Source organism: Zalophus californianus, chromosome 11 (assembly GCF_009762305.2).
Source record: "Zalophus californianus isolate mZalCal1 chromosome 11, mZalCal1.pri.v2, whole genome shotgun sequence".
Taxonomy (NCBI): Eukaryota; Metazoa; Chordata; class Mammalia; order Carnivora; family Otariidae; genus Zalophus; species Zalophus californianus.
This window is the reverse complement of record NC_045605.1, coordinates 55,705,202-55,723,991: the sequence shown is the minus strand read 5'-3', so window position 1 is coordinate 55,723,991 and position 18,790 is coordinate 55,705,202. Positions and strand designations below refer to the sequence as shown.

The following is an 18,790-nucleotide window of genomic DNA, read 5'->3' as shown; positions in this document are numbered from 1 at the left end:
TATTGAAGGATTCATCATAATCAATCATGTATGAGGCATTAAAGTTAATTAAGAGTTGAAGTTGATACATATGAATAATGGCCAGTGTGGTCTTTGTGGCTCTTAACAGCTTACTATTCAAAAACTACAGATAAAGGGAAAAACATTTGTGAAGCTGGTGTGTGGATAAAAGTGCATTTTTATGTAACCTGTGTTACCTTGGACTGACAAGACATTAGATGATGGCAAGTATAAAGATACATAACGTAATAAGATTGCCAAAAACTGACTAGAATATTCTTATTCTTCGTGTAACCTTATTTCTAAAACTCTAGTCAGGAATGCTGTTTCTCTAGTAGAAAAGAATAAAATTTTGTTTAATTTTTCTTCTTGGGAATATATTAATTGGTCATGTTTTTAAATGAGTACCTGTTCTGTGCTTAGTCATTTGATAAATGATATGCAAGCCTAGAGAAGAAAAGTATGACTTGCCTGTTTTCATGGGCAGAGGAAATCACAGGCATAGAAGTAGCATTGGGACTCATATGCTCAAGGACCAATGTGGAAACCAACACACTGAAGGAGAGGTACATATTGGATGATCCTGAAAATTAAAGTCTGGCAGAACCTGGAAACCTAAGAGGAATTTGGGCTCTATGTGACAGATAATAGGAAGCCATAGTGAAGAAGTTACTTAATAGAAGAAGTTACTTATTAGACTTATTACTTATTATTAGAGTTATTACTTATTATTAGAACTTGTTATGTATATTATGGAATAGGAACAAATAAGATCAAATTGGTAGATTAAGGGTCAGGTCATGTAGGATTGTGACACCTAAGAGGGAAAGTTAGAACTATCTAGATAAAATAGGGATTAGGAAGGTTTTTTTGTTGTTGTTTTATTTTAACGTAATCTCTACCTCCAGAATAGGGCTCAAATTTACAACCCCAAGAGTCACATGCTCTACTGACTGAGTCAGCCAGTTACCCTGGAAAGGTTTTTGACCAATTTCACTTTGTGGGTCAAACTGGTTTTTAAAGGATGTTTGATATAACGGGAGCATGAGAGCTATTTGTATGATAGAGAAACTTGAAATAGGGAGAAAATATGAGAAGCCAAAAGAGATGAGTTGACATTGATAACATTTTGAAAGAAGACATATGTTGGTGACAAATTGAGTTTGTTCACATCTTCACTGAACAACTATTCCTGAGTAATTGCCGTACAGTATGTGCTAAGCACTGAGGAATTAGGGATGCAAAAAGATCCTTTGGAGTTCAAGGGGCTTTCACAAGGCAAGATTTGCACTAGGATTTCTAACTGCGACAGTCAAAAGAATATAGGGTACAAATTTGATAGGCATAAGAGAAGCAGGTTGTGGGGAAGAGAACATGATAGTATGTTTGGATCAGCAGATGTAGATCTACCAAGTAGATCTTAATTGTTGAAAATATAAATTTTTTTATATAAATATATAAATTGGAGTTTCATCCTCAGACTCTTCAGAGTGCTGCAGATTACAAGAGCATGTGTTTAATCTGTGCCTTGGTCTATGAATGTTTTTTTTTAATCACATAAACATAAATGGCTTATTTTCATAAATTTTCTCTAGAGCCTAATGTTATATTAATTTTGATAAGTATTTACCGATTTTTAATGTTCTTTTTTGAAGAATTTTCCCACCACACTAGTCAAATAAATATAATACTGGGTTTGGGGAAGCATTTGTTGTGGAATGCAGATTTTTATTTGTTTCAGTTAACTAGTCAGGGGAGGAATATTGATGGGGAAACTGATAGTGATATTTTTAGATTCTGATTTTGGTTTGCAAGTTTTCAAATTCCAAGAAGATGACTGCTGTAAAAGTCAATTCTTAATATTCTCTCATTCTAGGACAACTTCTACTTACTGTTCCAAGCCTTCATTTTCATCCTTGTGACAACCTTCATGTCATCTTGGGATGACATTAACTACATGTATTAATTATATACAGCATAAACAGAAATAACCAAGTATCACTAGTCCTTAACTCAGGCCTCCTTTTCTCCCCCCTTCTCTAAGGAACGACTACCAAAATCACTACAATCCCAATGACTTCCAAGCCCAATGTGATTGTTGTGCAAAAGACAACAGGAAAAGGAACGACCATTCAAGGCCTCCCGGGCAAAAACGTTGTCACAACATTGCTAAATGCTGGAGTAAGTAAGAGTTTATACTGCAGATTCAGTGAATCCACTGAGGATTTTAAAGACCAGCTATATAAATATTTGCCTAAGGACTTCAGAACCCCACAATGGCCTGTATGGTTTGATTTACCGCTACTGTGATGTAATAACTGTTAAAACACCACCAACTGATGCCATTTTTCACAGTAATTTCTAAAACATGTTGCTCATCGCTAAGTTGCTTATGACCATGATTTAGATGCTTAGCTTAGTCCAGATGGAGGATTCCACTGGCTTAACTACAGTGTGACCTCTGTTGGAGGACAGTTTTATTCCTGCCTCTGGCCAGTAGACACGAGGCTAGTTTGGCCTAGGCTGGGCAAAGAGAAATATTTGGGGTGAAGAAAATTAATTGACGGGGATTTACTTTCATTTTTACCTCTTTGAGCTAGTAAAAAAAAAAAAATTAAATAACCGCTTCATTGATAGTTGTGAAGGCAGTCGTGCAGAGGTTTGGAGTTAGACATATCTGGGTTTTGTCTCTTAGTATCGTAGTTGTTTGACCTTGGCAAATTTACTCAACTTCTGTCATCCTTAATTTCCTCATTTATAAGTTGGGGATGGTGATCTTTACTAGTGAGTTTGTTCAGTAACTGGTAGCTGTTTTAAAAGTGCTTAAAACAGTGTCTGACACATAGGAAGTCCTCAATAAGTAGTTTTTCTCTTATTATTGTTACTCTTGGTACTTAACTATTTAGGCTTGGTAATGTCCCTACTTTGCTAGAAAAAAAATGCCGTACTTCATTGTAGTAGATCTCTAGTAGCTTCCTAGGTATCGTAATCTTCATAATGTTGGCATTAGATCTTTTCATCATGTAGGAAAACATAGCCTGAGTTCACATGGTAAGCCAAAATAAAGCCTGGGAGTAGAATTCCACTTTTCAGAACGCTTTTACAGTCTGGTTTACAGTTTCATAGAATTTGATATGTAAGAGGGGATGCCATGTACCCAGAGTCCTATGGTCACATATATTGAAGAGTTGTGTGTGAATCCTAGCTGCTAGGTATACCTACCAGCAATAATTGGACTCAGGAAGTACTAGGAAAACAATCAGATCAGAGCATAAGACTACACATATGTATATGCATCTGTACTCAACAGCTTGGTTACCTGGGCATGTCTACACACATACATCAGAAGAGCTTCTTCAAAAAATAGCCTGCTAGTTGGTTTTGATAGGCTTTGAATGGGTCATTATACTTGGACAGGGCCCATTAAGCTATTTGATAGATAGGCATGCTTACTTGCAAACTAGTGGCTCTTGGCAAATGAGCTAGAGCTCCTTCCAAAGCTGCTGCTGTGAAGGGTGTGTTTGTATTAAAATAAGTAATAACATGAGTGATAGACACTTCATATCTCCCTTAGATAACAATCTCCCTTACAGCAAATAGTTAAACTTGGGATTTTTGTAACCTCTTTAGCTCTAAATTCACAGAGTGATTACCTTCTGCCAGCTCAGCTGGGTGCTTTGTTTTTACTGTCTGCTAAGTTTGGATGGCCACACATTTTAGATGATGTTGACTAATAGTTAAAAACTAATTAGGTGAAAATTTTTCTTTTCAGTTTTATGGATTTTAACTTTTAAAAATTAAAATTTAGTAAAATCACCGTTTTTGAATTTGAGTAAGCTCAAGTATTGACTATAAATGACAGAAGGTACTTGAGAATAAAGCAGACAAAAGTATAAAAATGGTGAAAAGTTAATGAGCTTAAGCTATCTAGTTAATAAACTAAAGTGATATTAGTAACATACTAATAATAAAATGTGGGAAATGCCCTGTTTGTTTTTTGTATTTTCCCATATAACCTCAGAACGTTTGTTAATATCTGCTGATTTCATCTCTTGTGCATGCATTTTCACATAGACATTGCTATGTGTCCTTATAATTTTGTATTTGGGGAGCTTAGTTTATTTGTATGTATACATTTAGTTATTGGTATAATGCACGGTAATTTTTTATTACATAAATGTCTATTTGGGGTAAATTAGAAAATAAAGGTAATGTTGGGGGGAGACCTATAATCCCAACTCTTTTGAGATAGCTATTGTTAACATTTTAGTATATATTCTTTTTTAATTTCCTGACTATTTTAATGTATGTATTCTATGAATGTGACGGTATAGTAAATATTCTTATGTCAGATAATTTTTTAAATTCACTTGTCAGGAGATAATGCCTTCTTTGGACAGAAAGTTGGGCAGATGACTTTTAGGACTATCTCAACTAAGTCTAGCATTTTTGATCACCTGGAAACATTGTACTTTGCTATTTAATTTACAGTCCTTTCCCCATCATCCTTGTAAAACCTCACTGTGATTTTTCAGTAAAAGGATTTTTCAGTTTTTGGCATTGAAATACATATAAACCTCATATATTCACTGACTTTAATTTAGGGAGAAAAGACTATTCAGACGGTGCCAACAGGAGCAAAGCCAGCTATTATCACTGCTACAAGACCCATCACCAAAATGATTGTAACTCAACCAAAAGGAATAGGTTCCACAGTTCAGCCAGCAGCTAAAATCATCCCAACAAAAATTGTTTATGGGCAGCAAGGGAAAACACAGGTATGCTATAAGATATGGTGGTTTTTCTTGGCTCTGGTATATTTCAAATTACTAAAATTCCACGTTGGAAATTTGAATGAGAAGATCAGTAATCTTTAAAAAATCAAATTGTTAAAAGTTATGACCAAATGTGCATAATTACCTGTTTTCAAAACCTGTGTTTCTCTCTTTAGTACTTTTTTTTTTTTGATACCTAAATATTTGCGCCATATCATGAGCAAAGATTGGGGAAACGAACCCTCGGAGTAAAATTTGCTGAAGGCATATATTGTTCCTTGGGAAGTAGATGCTTGAGGGAGAGTGGTAGTTATTTAGAATCTCTCAGAAAAAAGTATTTTTTGTAAGCTAATACGGCCTTTGAAAGCACTTTATATACTTATAAAAAATTTGTTTTACTTGAAACCTAAATGATGGAGAAGCTAGATATCTGTTCATTTTCAAGCAATAGAAGATAAGGGAATTTTTCTGGAAATTTGCCTAGAAAATTGAGGCCCAGGATTTAATCTTATGTTGTTAGACTACTATTTATTTTATAAAGTACCTACTTTAACTGTTTTTGTGAGGATATCAAAGGAAGTAATGTCAGCTTTGATTGAGAAATGTTATCCTAGAATTCTTATAAAAGGTTTTAATTTACCTTTAATAATTTACCTTTAGAATCTGTTCCCTCAGATTCATAGCAAAATAGTTTACAAATCAAACAAATAAGTTTTGTGATTAGAAATAAGTCCAAATTGCCTTTAAGTTTCAACTGGTAACAATTCTCCTTTGCTCCATCATCTGCATCATAGTATAACCCATGTTTTCATTCTTGAATTCTTGGAAATGGGTGACTTAATAGAGTCTGAAAAGGTTTCGAATCTTACATATGGGAGAAATAAAAACTAAATGTGGGCAGTTAACATTTTTATATTCTAGGCACCCAAATGAAGTCAACTCCTAGAGTTCAAATCTTGAAGTGGAATGGTTCAGTTTGAAATCTTTTTCCCATTTCACTTATTTTAATGTGTGTGGTTTTGACCTCTGCCAGGAGTTGATCTGCCACATGTTTCATGTTGCTTCTAATAACAGTTGTCTAAGTCAGTGTTTCTCGGGGGATTTTTCAAAGATGACTTAGGTCCCAACCATGTTTACTTTGTACGGGTGTCTTAGGAATTTCATTTGGTTGCTAATGAAAAGAAACCTGAAGAACAGTGGCTTACAAAAATTAGGGTTGTATTTTTATTATGTTAATAATAAGTTAATTATTTTATTATGTTAATGAATGTTCAGAGGGAGGAAATTCTGGACTATTCTTGTGGCATTGGGAGTCCAGGCTTCTTGTGTCTTTCTGTTCTGCAGTCCGTAGCATGTGGCTGTCATTCTGCTATATAGCCTACAGCCTGTAAAATGACTTCTGAAGTCATTATAGGCAAGAAAAAATGGGGAGAGCCTCTTGTCAAAATATGGCTGTTGCAGTCTGGCACATATCACTTAAAATGTATGTGGCTTGACTCTAATTTGTTCATAGATTGAATTAGTCTTTAATGAACAATGTTGTGCCCAAAGCATAAGAAATGTACAGAATGCAGCTTCCCATGTCAGGAAGATATTATTCATGACTAGAAGTTTAGCATTTTAAATAGTGCTCTAAAATTTAAACTGGGTATATTTCCGATTCTCTTCTAGGTTCTTATTAAACCCAAACCAGTGACATTTCAAGCCACAGTTGTTAGTGAACAAACAAGGCAGCTGGTCACAGAAACATTACAGCAAGCATCTAGGGTGGCAGAAGCTGGTAATTCATCTATTCAAGAGGGAAAAGAAGACCCACAGAGTTATACAGATAGTAGTTCCTCTTCTACAGAGTCCTCCCAAAGTTCCCAAGGTAAGATCCATTTTACTTCTGATTTATGTAATTACTTCTGACATAGTGCCCCAGTTCCAAAATAGTTGAATCTAGGGGTTTCAAACAAACATGTATGCTTTGATTTGTCGATTCTTTTGATTTTATTTTCCTTTGTTTGATATGTAATCGGTGAGCTGAAGTTTTGTTTTTGGTAAGACTTTACCGTTCTTTCCTGCATGGCATATGTTCATCAAATAATTGGTAAACTGTAGATGGTGATTTTGGCAGGTAGGGGTTACCAAACTTGAATAGTGCTGTGGTTCTTCTTGTTTCCTTTTGGGTAAGTAGGAGAAGTGGGCATTAAAGTGAATGTATCTTTTGAATGGTTACTGTTGAACCTTGAGAATCAGGGTGGCCAGAGGTGGGCCATATGTGGGCTATAAGTAGAGTGACCAAACATTGCAGTTTGCAGAGGACAAGTCCTGGTTTATGTCTGTTCTACCATAATTATTAATAGCTTTCCTTTTCACTCTCATCTCAAAGGTATCCCAATTTAGGTGATACAATATGATTGTCCTAATTATAAGGAAGGAGCTATGAATCCAGACTCCATAGTAGGGAAGCTCTTTATCCTCAGTGCTGTTTTAATTATGTTGTTCGTCTAGGAAGTCTCTTGAAATAAATTCTTGATCATAAGCTTAGAGACCTACAAATCTAGTACTCATGTCTGTCAGTTACCTTGACCACCCTTATCGTCAGATGCTAGGTATATTTATGCCTAAGCTTGCTTATATGCTCTGATGCATCTAATAAGCAAAGCTTTTTATCTTCCCCTAATCATTCCTCACCCACTCCATTCCTTCTCCTCACCTCCCCATTATTTTCTCTGGAGTGCTTTCTGAGCATCTTCACTTTTCTAATGCAGATTATTCATCTGGTGCACTTTTATTATTCTAATTGTTTAGCAGAGTCTTTCCAGATTAGTGGGAAGTTCAGATTGCTTATATGGTTCAAATTGCTGATTAGCCCATTAATTGAATTTGACATTTATTTATACTATATATTAAGTATTGTGCTAGGCCCATGTAAATGTTGAATAAAATATAGTTCTTGTAAAAATCTAGAGTAGGGGATTAAAAAATACACGTACAACTTCAGTATAAGTTTATTAGTAACAAAACTGCCAAAGGCTAAAAATTCACACTCCGGTGAGGAGAGAATAAGAAAGCTTCATGAAGGAGATAGCATTTGAAGTGGTCTTTGAAAACTTATCAATTAAAAGTAAATAAAAAAATTTTTTTTAAAGATTTTATTTATTTATTTGTGAGAGAGAGAGAGACAGAGACAGAGAGCAATCACAAGCAGGGGCAGTGGCAGAGGCACAGGGAGAAGCAGGCTCCCCGCTGAGCAAAGAGTCCAACACGGGACTCGATCCCAGGACCCTGGGATCATGACCCGAGCCGAAGGCAGATGCCCAACTGACTTAGCCACTCAGGTGTCCCAAAAATGTTGATTTAAACAAACAGTATGACACTCATTTTAGAGAATGGATAGTTTTCTTCAGCATATTATCATGATAGTAATATTTTCTAGATCAGTTTACTGAGAAGATTCAGTTTATCATTCTATATTGATTATGAATCAGTCTTTGTACTGGTTATAGTGGCGTGATGCTTATTCTCTATTTCATATGATCTTTATTTCTTAATGATTTGATATCTAAAGATTCCATTCTTACTTCAGCACATCAGCTGCATTTTCCTCTATTTTAAAGTCTCTGGTTCCTTGAATAATACATGCCATTTTTTCCCTTGAGAAATATTTTTATAGAGGACGGGTAAAATGTTTAGCTTATGAGTTGGTGCTAAAAGGGAGACATGAATAGTAGATGTTTTTATATCCATAATCTCAGGTTATCTTTTGAAATTGCTAGTCTTTTCCTAAGGGAGCTGTAAGCCAATCATTACTTCCCAAACATGCCATTTCATTAGGCAGTCTTAAGTTTTCATTCTAAGAATGGGACAAAAGTTTGGCTATTTTTGGAAGTCATTGAGTAGAAGGTTTTCTGCTTTTCAATCTCTTATTATACATGGCTTCATCTATTTTTATTTATTTGTCCTGTATCATTACATATTATTTATTTTAAAAATATTCTGTAATACAGGGGCGCCTGGGTGGCTCGGTTGTTAAGCGTCTGCCTTCGGCTCAGGTCATGGTCCCAGGGTCCTGGGATTGAGCCCCGCATCGGGCTCGCTGCTCCGCAGGAAGCCTGCTTCTCCCTCTCCCACTCCCCCTGCTTGTGTTCCCTCTCTCGCTGTGTCTGTCTCTCTCTCTCTGTCAAATAAATAAATAAAATCTTAAAAAAAAAAGATATTCTGTAATACAGAAAAAGATAACAATTCAGAATATGTGTATCTAGATTATAAAGCCAGTTTCTATAATCTGCATTTTCCCCCATCCCCCATATCTTTGTATAGCTCCTTAGTGCATTCTCACAATGACTGGTGATATATATGCTATGATTTAAAGAGAAAGGGATAAAGATTTTGGTCAATCTAAGATCATGCTGGCTTTCAAAATATATGAGGGTCATACCTATTGGGAATGTAAGCACTACATAGCAGTTCATTTTTCCTTTCTATTTCTTTTGTAGTTTTTGCCCCTCCCCCACCTTTGGTAACTTTTTCTTTTAATGTAATTTCAGACTTACAAAAAAACTTTCAAGAAGAGTTAAAAAGAACTCTGTGATTTTTTTTTTTTAAGATTTTATTTTTAAGTAATCTCTATACCCAACATGGGGCTCAAACTCACAACCCTAAGATCAAGAGTCACATGCTCCACCAACTGAGCCAGCCAGGCACCCCAAGATTTTTAAAAAAGAGAGAAATATTAAAGATTTCTTTATTTATATTTAGTTTATTTCCAGTAGGTTTAAGGTGGATTAGGTAGAATATAAGATTATGTGAAGTGAAATGGAAGAGAGCAAGGAGACAAAACCAAGGGTAGGGATTTAAGATGGAACAAGGTATGAGACAGATACAAAAATGCATCCTGTAAAGACATTGCTTTAAGGAGGCCACAAATTGGTTTCTGGGATGATTTTTCCAGAAGCTTTATGATTTTGGTAGATCATAGTGAGGGTGGGGAATGAATCCAAGTTAAGTAAAACATACTTATTGCAGAACTTTTCAGAGCTATTATGTGTTAGTATATATTGTGAAAGATGAAGAGTGTGGAGTATGTAATGTAAAATGCTCCCCAACTTTTTTGACCATAGAACCTTTTGCAGAACATCTTGAGGAACTAATGTTCTCTGAAATATTTTGAGTGATGCTGTCTAGGCAGTTAAATACCATGAAGGCCTTAGGCTTTATGACAATACTTCAGAGGGAATGTACATATTACATTATAGAAGGGACATAGACATCTTGGGTTTGGTTTAGAAGGGGTGGTTTAGATGAGTAAGGCATCTGGGAGTCATTTTATGTGAGAAAGGGTTGGTAGAAACAGGACACTTATTATGGAGAGGAGAAGATGAGGATTGGGTTGGGGACATTGGGAGCTGTCAGTTTTTCTTGAGGACTGTGACATGGAAGAGGGAAAAGAGTGGGTCTTTGTGGAAATGTGGATGGAAACTAGAACCATTGGGTAGAAGTCACAGGAAGCCCTGTTTCCATTCCATATAAGAAACTTTTCTAGTTGTCATAACTGCAGAAATGGAAGGAAACTATCTTACAAAGTAGTGAGTTCTCTGGTGTTGCAGTTCCTGGATTGGTGGGGATATTGTGAAGATTTTAGCATAGGATTGGTGATAGCATTAAATGAACTTGTAGATCCCTGCTAGCTGAGAGGTCTTAACTGTACTATGAAAGTGTGATATGGGCCTTTTATGGTAAAGTCACAGGAGACATTCTTCCATAGAGATGCCTGATCTGCCTTTGCTTATAACAGTACAGTGTGTATTTCTGGTATCTAACATGTAGTAGACGTCCAGTAAATATTTGTTAAGTGATCTGTGGGGAAAGATATCTGAGGGTTAGAAGGCCACCATCCTCAAGACAGATGGGGAAATCTGGAGGCATATACACTTCATAATCAAATGGTACTTTGAGATCAGGCTTCTGATGTCTCAGTCATTGCATCCTGACCTCAGTATCAGACTTAATAGGCAATAGATTTATCTGGTCTAAGCATAAAAGCCAAAGTAAAGAGGAAAGTCACTCAAGGATTGGTTTTTGTATGTAGGTTCACACTCTCATTCTTTGTCACAGCTCTTGGGGTTGCTGCAGTGATACCGTGTGATGAGCAGCCACTCTCTGAGTATGGGCAGAAAGAATGAAGAATTTCTAGCCCCTACAGAATGATGTTATTTGGGGTGATGTCTGATAGGTGCTCCCCTGTGGAAATTTGTTTTCTTTTTTTAGTCTTTTTCTACCTTATCTCTCTGCAAATGCAATCCTTGTTTTCTTCTGGATATTCAATGAATATTACAGAATTGGGTTGCAGTCATTCTTTGTGTATGGGTCCTCTCACCTACCCAAAAGGGTACTTACATCACTGGGAGAATTTCTTAAATGTGAGAACTTAGGTTTTATAAGAAGAATTATTTCCTAATAAAAGTTTTCTTAAGTGTAAGTTCTATTTGTCTGCTTATAACAAGTGAAGAAAAACTGTAATATGCATCACATGACATTTGGTATTGCAGTATAGTGTCCCACAATCTTCTAGAATTTGGGGAGAAGTTTAATGGAAATTATACATCCCTGGTGTGGCATGTATTCTACCCAGTATTTGGGGAACAGGGGATACAGTTTGTTAATGGTAATTTAAAAATTCCATTGTATATGGAATATACAATAATGTAGAATTGTATTGTAGATCAGTTGTGTTTTCTTTGGCAAGGCTGTTTTTTTGTTTGTTTGTTTGTTTGTTTTAAAGAGTCATTTCACCTCCCCAACCTTTTTGGACAACTTTGTGGTTTTCAAAAATATAAGGTTCAAAGAACGTTGAACTTTTATGTTGGATTTATTCTTGTTTTTTGGGGGGCTACATGAATTCTTTTCATTCTTCTGTAATGCTTTCACTGACTAATCCAAATCAAAGCAGTCTTTTTCTTTCCATGTATTTGTCTTGTTTGCCCTAGTCATTTGATTTTACCCAAGAACACAAAGCTATATGTATGTTTATTTTGTGTCTCCTCCATTGTAATTTAAACTTGGGAGTGGGAATCCAACATAATTTTTGTCCTGTGTGGTATCCTGACAAAGGAGTTTAGGAACTTAATAGTCTCGTCCAACCTGCCTATTCTGTAAATGGAAAACTCAAAAATTTCTTGATTGTTTTGATGCACATTTAGTATTTACATACCTAACTTCATAACATAAATATAACTAGCCTTGATTTAGGGCTGTAATTCATTTTTGAAACTAATGAAGAGTCTCAGAATCAAGAACTTTTAGCACACAACAACAATAACATTTCTACTGTCCTTCATAGTTTATGGAGCTCTTTTATACATATATTATTTCATTATATCCTCAGAAGTCTGTGAGGTACAGAGGTAATTTTATCATTGCCATTTTAGAAATAATGACACTAAAACTCAAAGACTCAACTTGCAAGTAATTGATAGAGCTGGGGCTGTAACCTAAGACTGAACTCCAAATGTTATATATGTCCTGTTTTATCATCCTGCTTCTGGATCATCTATCCATTCTTCTTGTTGGTGGACAGGATTTCTTTTCAGTATTTCAGCCATCCAGTAAGTGTTGACTAGATGCTCAGGTTGTAATACAGAACACATTTTCAGGTGTATTGGGGGAAAAAAGACTTCCTACAGCATTTTGTTCTTATTATACACAAGCATGCATCTACTTACACAAATGCACACCTATTTATTATAGCAATTATCACATTGAATTGTAATTTGTCTTTTTACATGTCTGTCTCCCCAACCAGATTGTGTGCTTCTTGAGCATCCTTTGTTATTCCGTAAGCTCCTTTATATCCTCAATGCCAATATAGACTCCTGCATATAGGTGCCTAGTTTGTTGAATCAGTGTATACAAGTGAATGAGTAAGTAAATACAGACACAAAAGATATTATGCCCTCTGGGGGCTTACAGTCTTCTTGGGGAGATAAAGCATGAAGTTTACAGTAAATACAAAGATTAAAAAAAAAAAACAAATTGTTTTTTTTTTTAAGAGAAACTTTGTTTATAGGGTTTTTTTTTTTTAACTAATATAAAACAGATTCCCAGCCTGTAGTTCATGTAATTGCTTCCCGGCGTCAGGATTGGTCAGAACATGAGATTGCAATGGAGACTAGCCCCACCATAATTTATCAGGATGTATCCAGTGAATCACAATCAGCTACTTCAACAATCAAAGCTCTGTTAGAACTCCAACAGACAACAGGTATGAATTCACATGCTCAATGGAATGAAGCATGTTTTCTCTAGAGATGGGTTGTGCTAAAATACTACCACTGTTATATTTTCTTTGTTATTATTTGAGCACATTTCCCCCCTCTGGACTGGTCTATAATCATTGCCGCAGTCTGTTTACTTGTCAGTTCAATAAGATGTGCCCAGGAGTACTGAAGGATGGACTAGTCAGGGAGAAAAAAAGACAGAACTCTTTCTTTTCTGTCTCCTGCTTAAAAGGGCAATCCTGTAGCCTCTTGTCACCAGAAGGCAGTAGTTTCTATCATTTCTAAGCACGAGGATAGATGCAGTATAAGTTGTATATAAGAATAGTAGGAGGCAAACTGCAGGGCCCCTGCCATCCTCCTTGATATTGGTGGGCAGTTTTGTGGACATGAAACACCATTAATGGCCCTTGCTAGCATTCTAATTTGTTTTATCTTTATATTTCATTGTATAATTTAACCACTTGAGCTTCTGTGCAAAGCCATCCTCATTTAACAAGATCCTGTCAGTATTTCTGGTTGCTTAAATATCTTCAGTAAACTCTAGGCAAAACCTGTGTCAGTTATACTGACTTTCCTGTTACACAATAAGTCAAAGATTGTTAGGGTACTTAAGGGACCTTAGCAATGATCTCATCCAGCCCTTTCATTTTATGCGTAAATAAACTGAGATCCAGAGAGTTTACCCAATTGGCTAGTGTCAGAGTGAGACTCCATGTCTTTTGATTCCTAATTCAGTGTCCTCTCTACTTGTGGGGTGACTGTGATATTATTTTAGTTTTGTTTTGCTTTCTTTGTTTAAATGATTAGCTTGATTTTGTCATATTATACTTCGTAGGAATGATCTGAATGATCTTTCAGTGGACTTAATTACTGGTAACTATTTGTTGTAACATCCACTTTAGCCAAAGAATACTAGGATTTAATATCTTTGGTTAATCTTTCTATTGGTGTTGTTTTTGTCCTTAGGCACTTCCTCAGCTCCTTGTCTTTGACATACTCAGCCATTTCCATTAATATCTTATAGAGGGTGGAAACCGAATGAGTAGATTTTTTTAGAAAAAGTGATAAGATAGAAAGTATATTTATCCATGGAACCCATTCTTGTTTTTAGACCATTCCATAAAACATTTTTGTAGAACAGAGAGGTTGTTTTTTTCTTAACACTGAAAATTTTTATTCTTTAAGAGTCGTTGAAGACTTGGTAGATTTCTTTGGAGATTATCTTGAATTTTTAATAGATCAAATTAAACCGGTCATTGTATTGTGCTATTCTGGGTAGATATGCCCTAGAGCAAATCATGGTGTATACTGCTTATTCACCCTTTGTTTTCAGGTTGAACTCGAGGATACCAGGGACTACCTTGAAGAAGGGTAAAGGAAATGTTCTAAGAGGAGTGTGTACAAGGGAAACAGATTGTTTGGCCTAGTCATAGTAGGGGGGAATTTTAGTCTGTATGCGTATGAGTTCTTCTTGCTAGGCTGCTTGGTATGGTTGCACAAATTGTGCATTCTACAACCATACATAGCAGTCTGCTTTTTTCTTTTCAATTCACTGTCTCCTTAGTCATGGCCAGTGTGGCACCACAGAGGTCTGGCTCATTATTCCCATGGACAACTCTGGTTTTGATACTTGTTTGTAATAAAAGTTAACTTTTCCCCCGACTTTTTTATGCAGTAAAGGAAAAATTGGAATCTAAACCAAGACAACCCACTATTGACTTGAGTCAGATGGCAGTGCCTATTCAGATGACCCAGGAAAAGAGACATTCTCCTGAGAGTCCATCCATTGCTGTGGTAGAGTCAGAACTAGTTGCTGAATACATCACTACTGGTAGGTGTCCTTTAAAAAGTAGTATTAAGGTAGGAAAGCTACCTTTCTGAATTTGATGGGATGGTTCTTTGGGGGAGAATATAGGTTTTATATTTCTAGATCTTTTCCAGTTTGCTCTGAGAGCAAATTCACATTGTCCTTGGGACTTACCCTATCTTTAATGATGAGGGGGAAAAAAATCAATTGGTTATTGCAAATTGCAAATAATAAAGAATTGCAAGTTGGCCATATATGATGTCTGTGAATACAGGGTGACAGTTATAGAGAGGATAAAATACCTTTTATATAAGAATAAGTATTTTGATGCATCTGAGTTTTTTTAGTTTTGGGGGAGGGGAGGTGGGTCAAGGGAGAAAGAAGGTATAAAACCCAATACTTTTTTAACATAAAGAAAAAAAATGTGGAAAACCTGAAATCCATGTAAATACTTAGGAGTTCTGGTGGAAAGCAAATTAGGTATTTGTTTAAAATGTGGTCTGGCAGTAAAACACTAATGAGATTTTTGGATGGCATAGAGAGAAAAGTGGAGCAGGAAGGGTAATAGATTCTTTCTCTCATAGTCTGGTGAGACCACACCTGGAATACTGCTTTCTGGTTTGGACACTTCATTACCTTGAGATTTGAAATAGTTCAGAGGATAGTAATATGAGTAATTAGGGGTTAGGAGAAATGACTTATGAGGCAGTATGTCAAGAACACCTGTCTTAAGTTTTCTTAAGCAGTGATTAAAAGAGAATATGAAGTTACAAATATTTAAAGGATGTAAAAAATACCAAAGCAGAAAAGGAATTCTTTGGTATCATTTTAAGAGATATTTTTAAAGATTAATGGGTTAAAATTGCCAGAGGGGAAAATCTAGTTAGAGACTATGGAAAGCCATCTAGCATCTTTCTTTAGAGATCTTTAGCAGAAAGCTAAATAAAGCAGAGGGCAGTATGTTGGGGCAATCAGTATTAACCTCTGGGGATAGACTAGATTGTCAAATGTTAAATAGAGGAAAAGACCTATGATTTCTTCCCTTACTTATCCTTTTCAGAACGCACTGATGAGGGGACAGAGGTTGCTTTTCCCCTTCTAGGTAAGTGGTGTGCATCCATTTGTAGTATAACTGAAGGTAAAATATTATTGTTTGGGGGGGAAACCACTTAAATGGATGCGCTCTACTCTGATCTGGTAGAGGAAAGGTAAGCTCCGCTCAGTGAAAAGCAGACTTTCCTTTCACAGGATAGTGGGATTCTTTTCTCAGAAATGAGCAGTTTGACATTGGAAAAAATAAAGAGCTTTTAAAGAAATAAGTGACTGTTTTGTGCTATTGATATGGCCCAGTTAACATCACTTCAGCTGTTTTCCAAACGTTCACTCTCTGACTTCCTTCCATTATCTCCTCCCTATCATATCCTAAGCCACATTAAGCATTTTCTTTGACTTCAGATCCAGCTTCCTGGACCTGATCTCTTGTATTATCCTACAGTAGGTGTTAGTTTTCTCTGACTTTACTGCACCCTGGGGAATTACTATGAACGGATTTACAGTATCTTGAATGAGGATTATTCTTAAATGATTTTAATTGATCTTCTATTAAATCCATTTCCTTTCTTAATAAAAAATTTAATGTTATAATTAAGATTATGGGCAGCAGAAATGTTCCATATAATCTGATAATTTCATGAAAAATTACTATTTTTCAAATGTCATTCATTTCTGATGGTGCTTCTATCAGTAAAAAACTTCATTAATTTGTTTAATTTTAATATTAGTATGATTTGTTTTTTCTCCTCAGTCACATTATAAATGATTTCAATAGTTGTTTTAATATCCACACTTTTTTTCAGTTTGGTTGAGCACATATGGAAGATTTTATTAACTCATAATTTAAAATATGCATATAAAGCATACTGTGAAATGCAATAAGACACTGCAGTACATTTATCCCAGTGGTGCTGCCTATAATCTCTTACATCACATGTAGGCATATGTATAAGCAACAATAGAAAAACTGAATATAGAATGAGTTACAAAAATAAATAAAGCTTGTTTATATTTCACTGGATAGTTTTAGTTCTGTACTTACAATACCTAGGTAGTACTTTGACATTAATTTCTGTAGTGATCGTCTTCTCCTTGGACATTCCACTATGAGTTTTCTAAACATGAAACCACTTGAATATGGAACTACTTGAAATTGCAAATCAAGATATTTGAGCATTAGAATCCTGGGTTATTCAGAGAATTTTGATATTCTCAAAATCCTTAGCTAATCTTACAGATTTGTTTTACTCTGTTTTTAATTCAAAAAGCTTATTTCCCAGTAACCATAAGCCATTTTTAAGGCTCTATAGAATAAGAAGTGGTGAATGTTTTACTGTTTAAAAAGTTGAAGTTGAGGCTGGTAAGAGATAGTTTGGCATCAAGGTAGACGTATCGGTTTACATCTGTTACATCGATATAAATGTCTAGTTTATTCCTTTGGACCTTTGTAGCGAGAAAATAGGAAATGGGGTTGTTTTCCTGTTACACTGTATTCTCATTTATGTCAGATGAGCAAAATTTGGATTTTTCTATTCTTTTGTTTACTTTATAAGACTTAACAATTTAAGGACCATTTTCCATCTGTTACTTCATTTGATCCTCTTCTAGGTAGAAAAAAAATTTTATTATCCTATTTAAAAAAACAAAAATAAACAAAACTAAAACCTCTAAGTTTAGAGACTCATAGAATTTAAATGACCTTTTTAAATTCACATAGCTGGTTGGTGGCAGGGTGGGACAGAATCCAGCCAGGTGTGACTCTTGGTGCAGTTCTTTGTGCAGTATCATCTTGACCTCTTACATCTTTAGGAACTATAAGGCTACAAGACAGTGTCACTTCATGTAAAAGAATGAATGCTTCTGGGTTTTGTATTGCATTTGGAACTGGGACCAAGAAATTATTATCTTAGTAAATTAAGTATTATCTTAGTATCCTTAAAGATATTAGTCTAGGATTTGATTATAGAAATGTATTATTGTTTTGTTACCTTAATGGGGTGAAGGTTGTTGGAGAAATTAAGCACAGCTCACAGGAGGATATAACTTTAAGGGGTTTGTTCCTCCTTTGTGATAATAGTTTTCACAGTGCTTCTGCATTTCTCATCTCATCCTTATAATAGCTCTGTTATTCCCATTTTACAGATGAGAACACAGAGTCTCAGAGAAGATAAGTGACTTTCTCAGAGTCACACAGCTCATAGATGGGCAGACTTTGGTCTTCTGCTCCTAGTTCACAGTACCACACATTCTCTCTGTGATGCAATCTCACAGACATTTGTTTAAAATGACTACTGGTTACAGATGCTGTGGTGATTTCTGGAGAAATATCATCACCTCCTCTATTTTCAGTCAGCCATCGCTCCCAGCCCCAACAGCCCTCCCAGCCCCAGCGGACCCTGCTCCAGCATGTGGCTCAGTCACAGACCGCAACACAGACTTCGGTGGTGGTGAAGTCCATCCCAGCATCTTCCCCTGGAGCAATCACCCACATTATGCAGCAGGTTGTATCTCTTCTTTCTCTTCCTACCTTCTGTAACCGCCTTCTTCCTGAAATAAGGCTTAGTCTCATCGATTATGGGAGAGGAAATAACTGAATTGAAGAGCATTTGTGTAGTTCTTTCATCTGTGAGGACTGAGTAGAGGAAATGAGTTGAGAGTCTTAACACTTGGAAAGTACAGTATTCATGGATCTTCTGTAAAATTGGAACATTTCAAAAGGGTGGGACTGTCTAGATGAATCTATGACTTCAGAATTGGTACTCTTTCTATATCCATTGTTATGGAAGCATTTATCACTGAGGTGAGATTTTTAAATGAAATAGAAGTTGGCTTGTTCAGCTGTTTGTTGCTAGGTGTTTTGCTTTTTGAATGAATTCTCATAGGAAACGTTA

General features: G+C 35.8%; 1 protein-coding gene across 9 annotated transcripts in view; it reads left to right on the top strand.

Moving 5' to 3' along the window:
- Positions 1–18,790, top strand: part of EMSY (EMSY transcriptional repressor, BRCA2 interacting) — a 95,940-nt gene that overhangs the window by 61,198 nt on the left and 15,952 nt on the right. For 6 of the 9 annotated variants that reach the window (XM_027579060.2, XM_027579066.2, XM_027579065.1 and 3 more), the window contains 7 exons: positions 2,045–2,181; positions 4,605–4,778; positions 6,447–6,645; positions 12,859–13,023; positions 14,715–14,870; positions 15,907–15,948; positions 18,249–18,400. In XM_027579060.2, coding sequence (XP_027434861.1) covers positions 2,045–2,181; positions 4,605–4,778; positions 6,447–6,645; positions 12,859–13,023; positions 14,715–14,870; positions 15,907–15,948; positions 18,249–18,400 — 1,025 coding nt within the window. The remainder of the gene's footprint in view (positions 1–2,044; positions 2,182–4,604; positions 4,779–6,446; positions 6,646–12,858; positions 13,024–14,714; positions 14,871–15,906; positions 15,949–18,248; positions 18,401–18,790) is intronic. The other 3 variants (XM_027579068.1, XM_027579064.1, XM_027579067.1) reach the window with 2 other exon arrangements.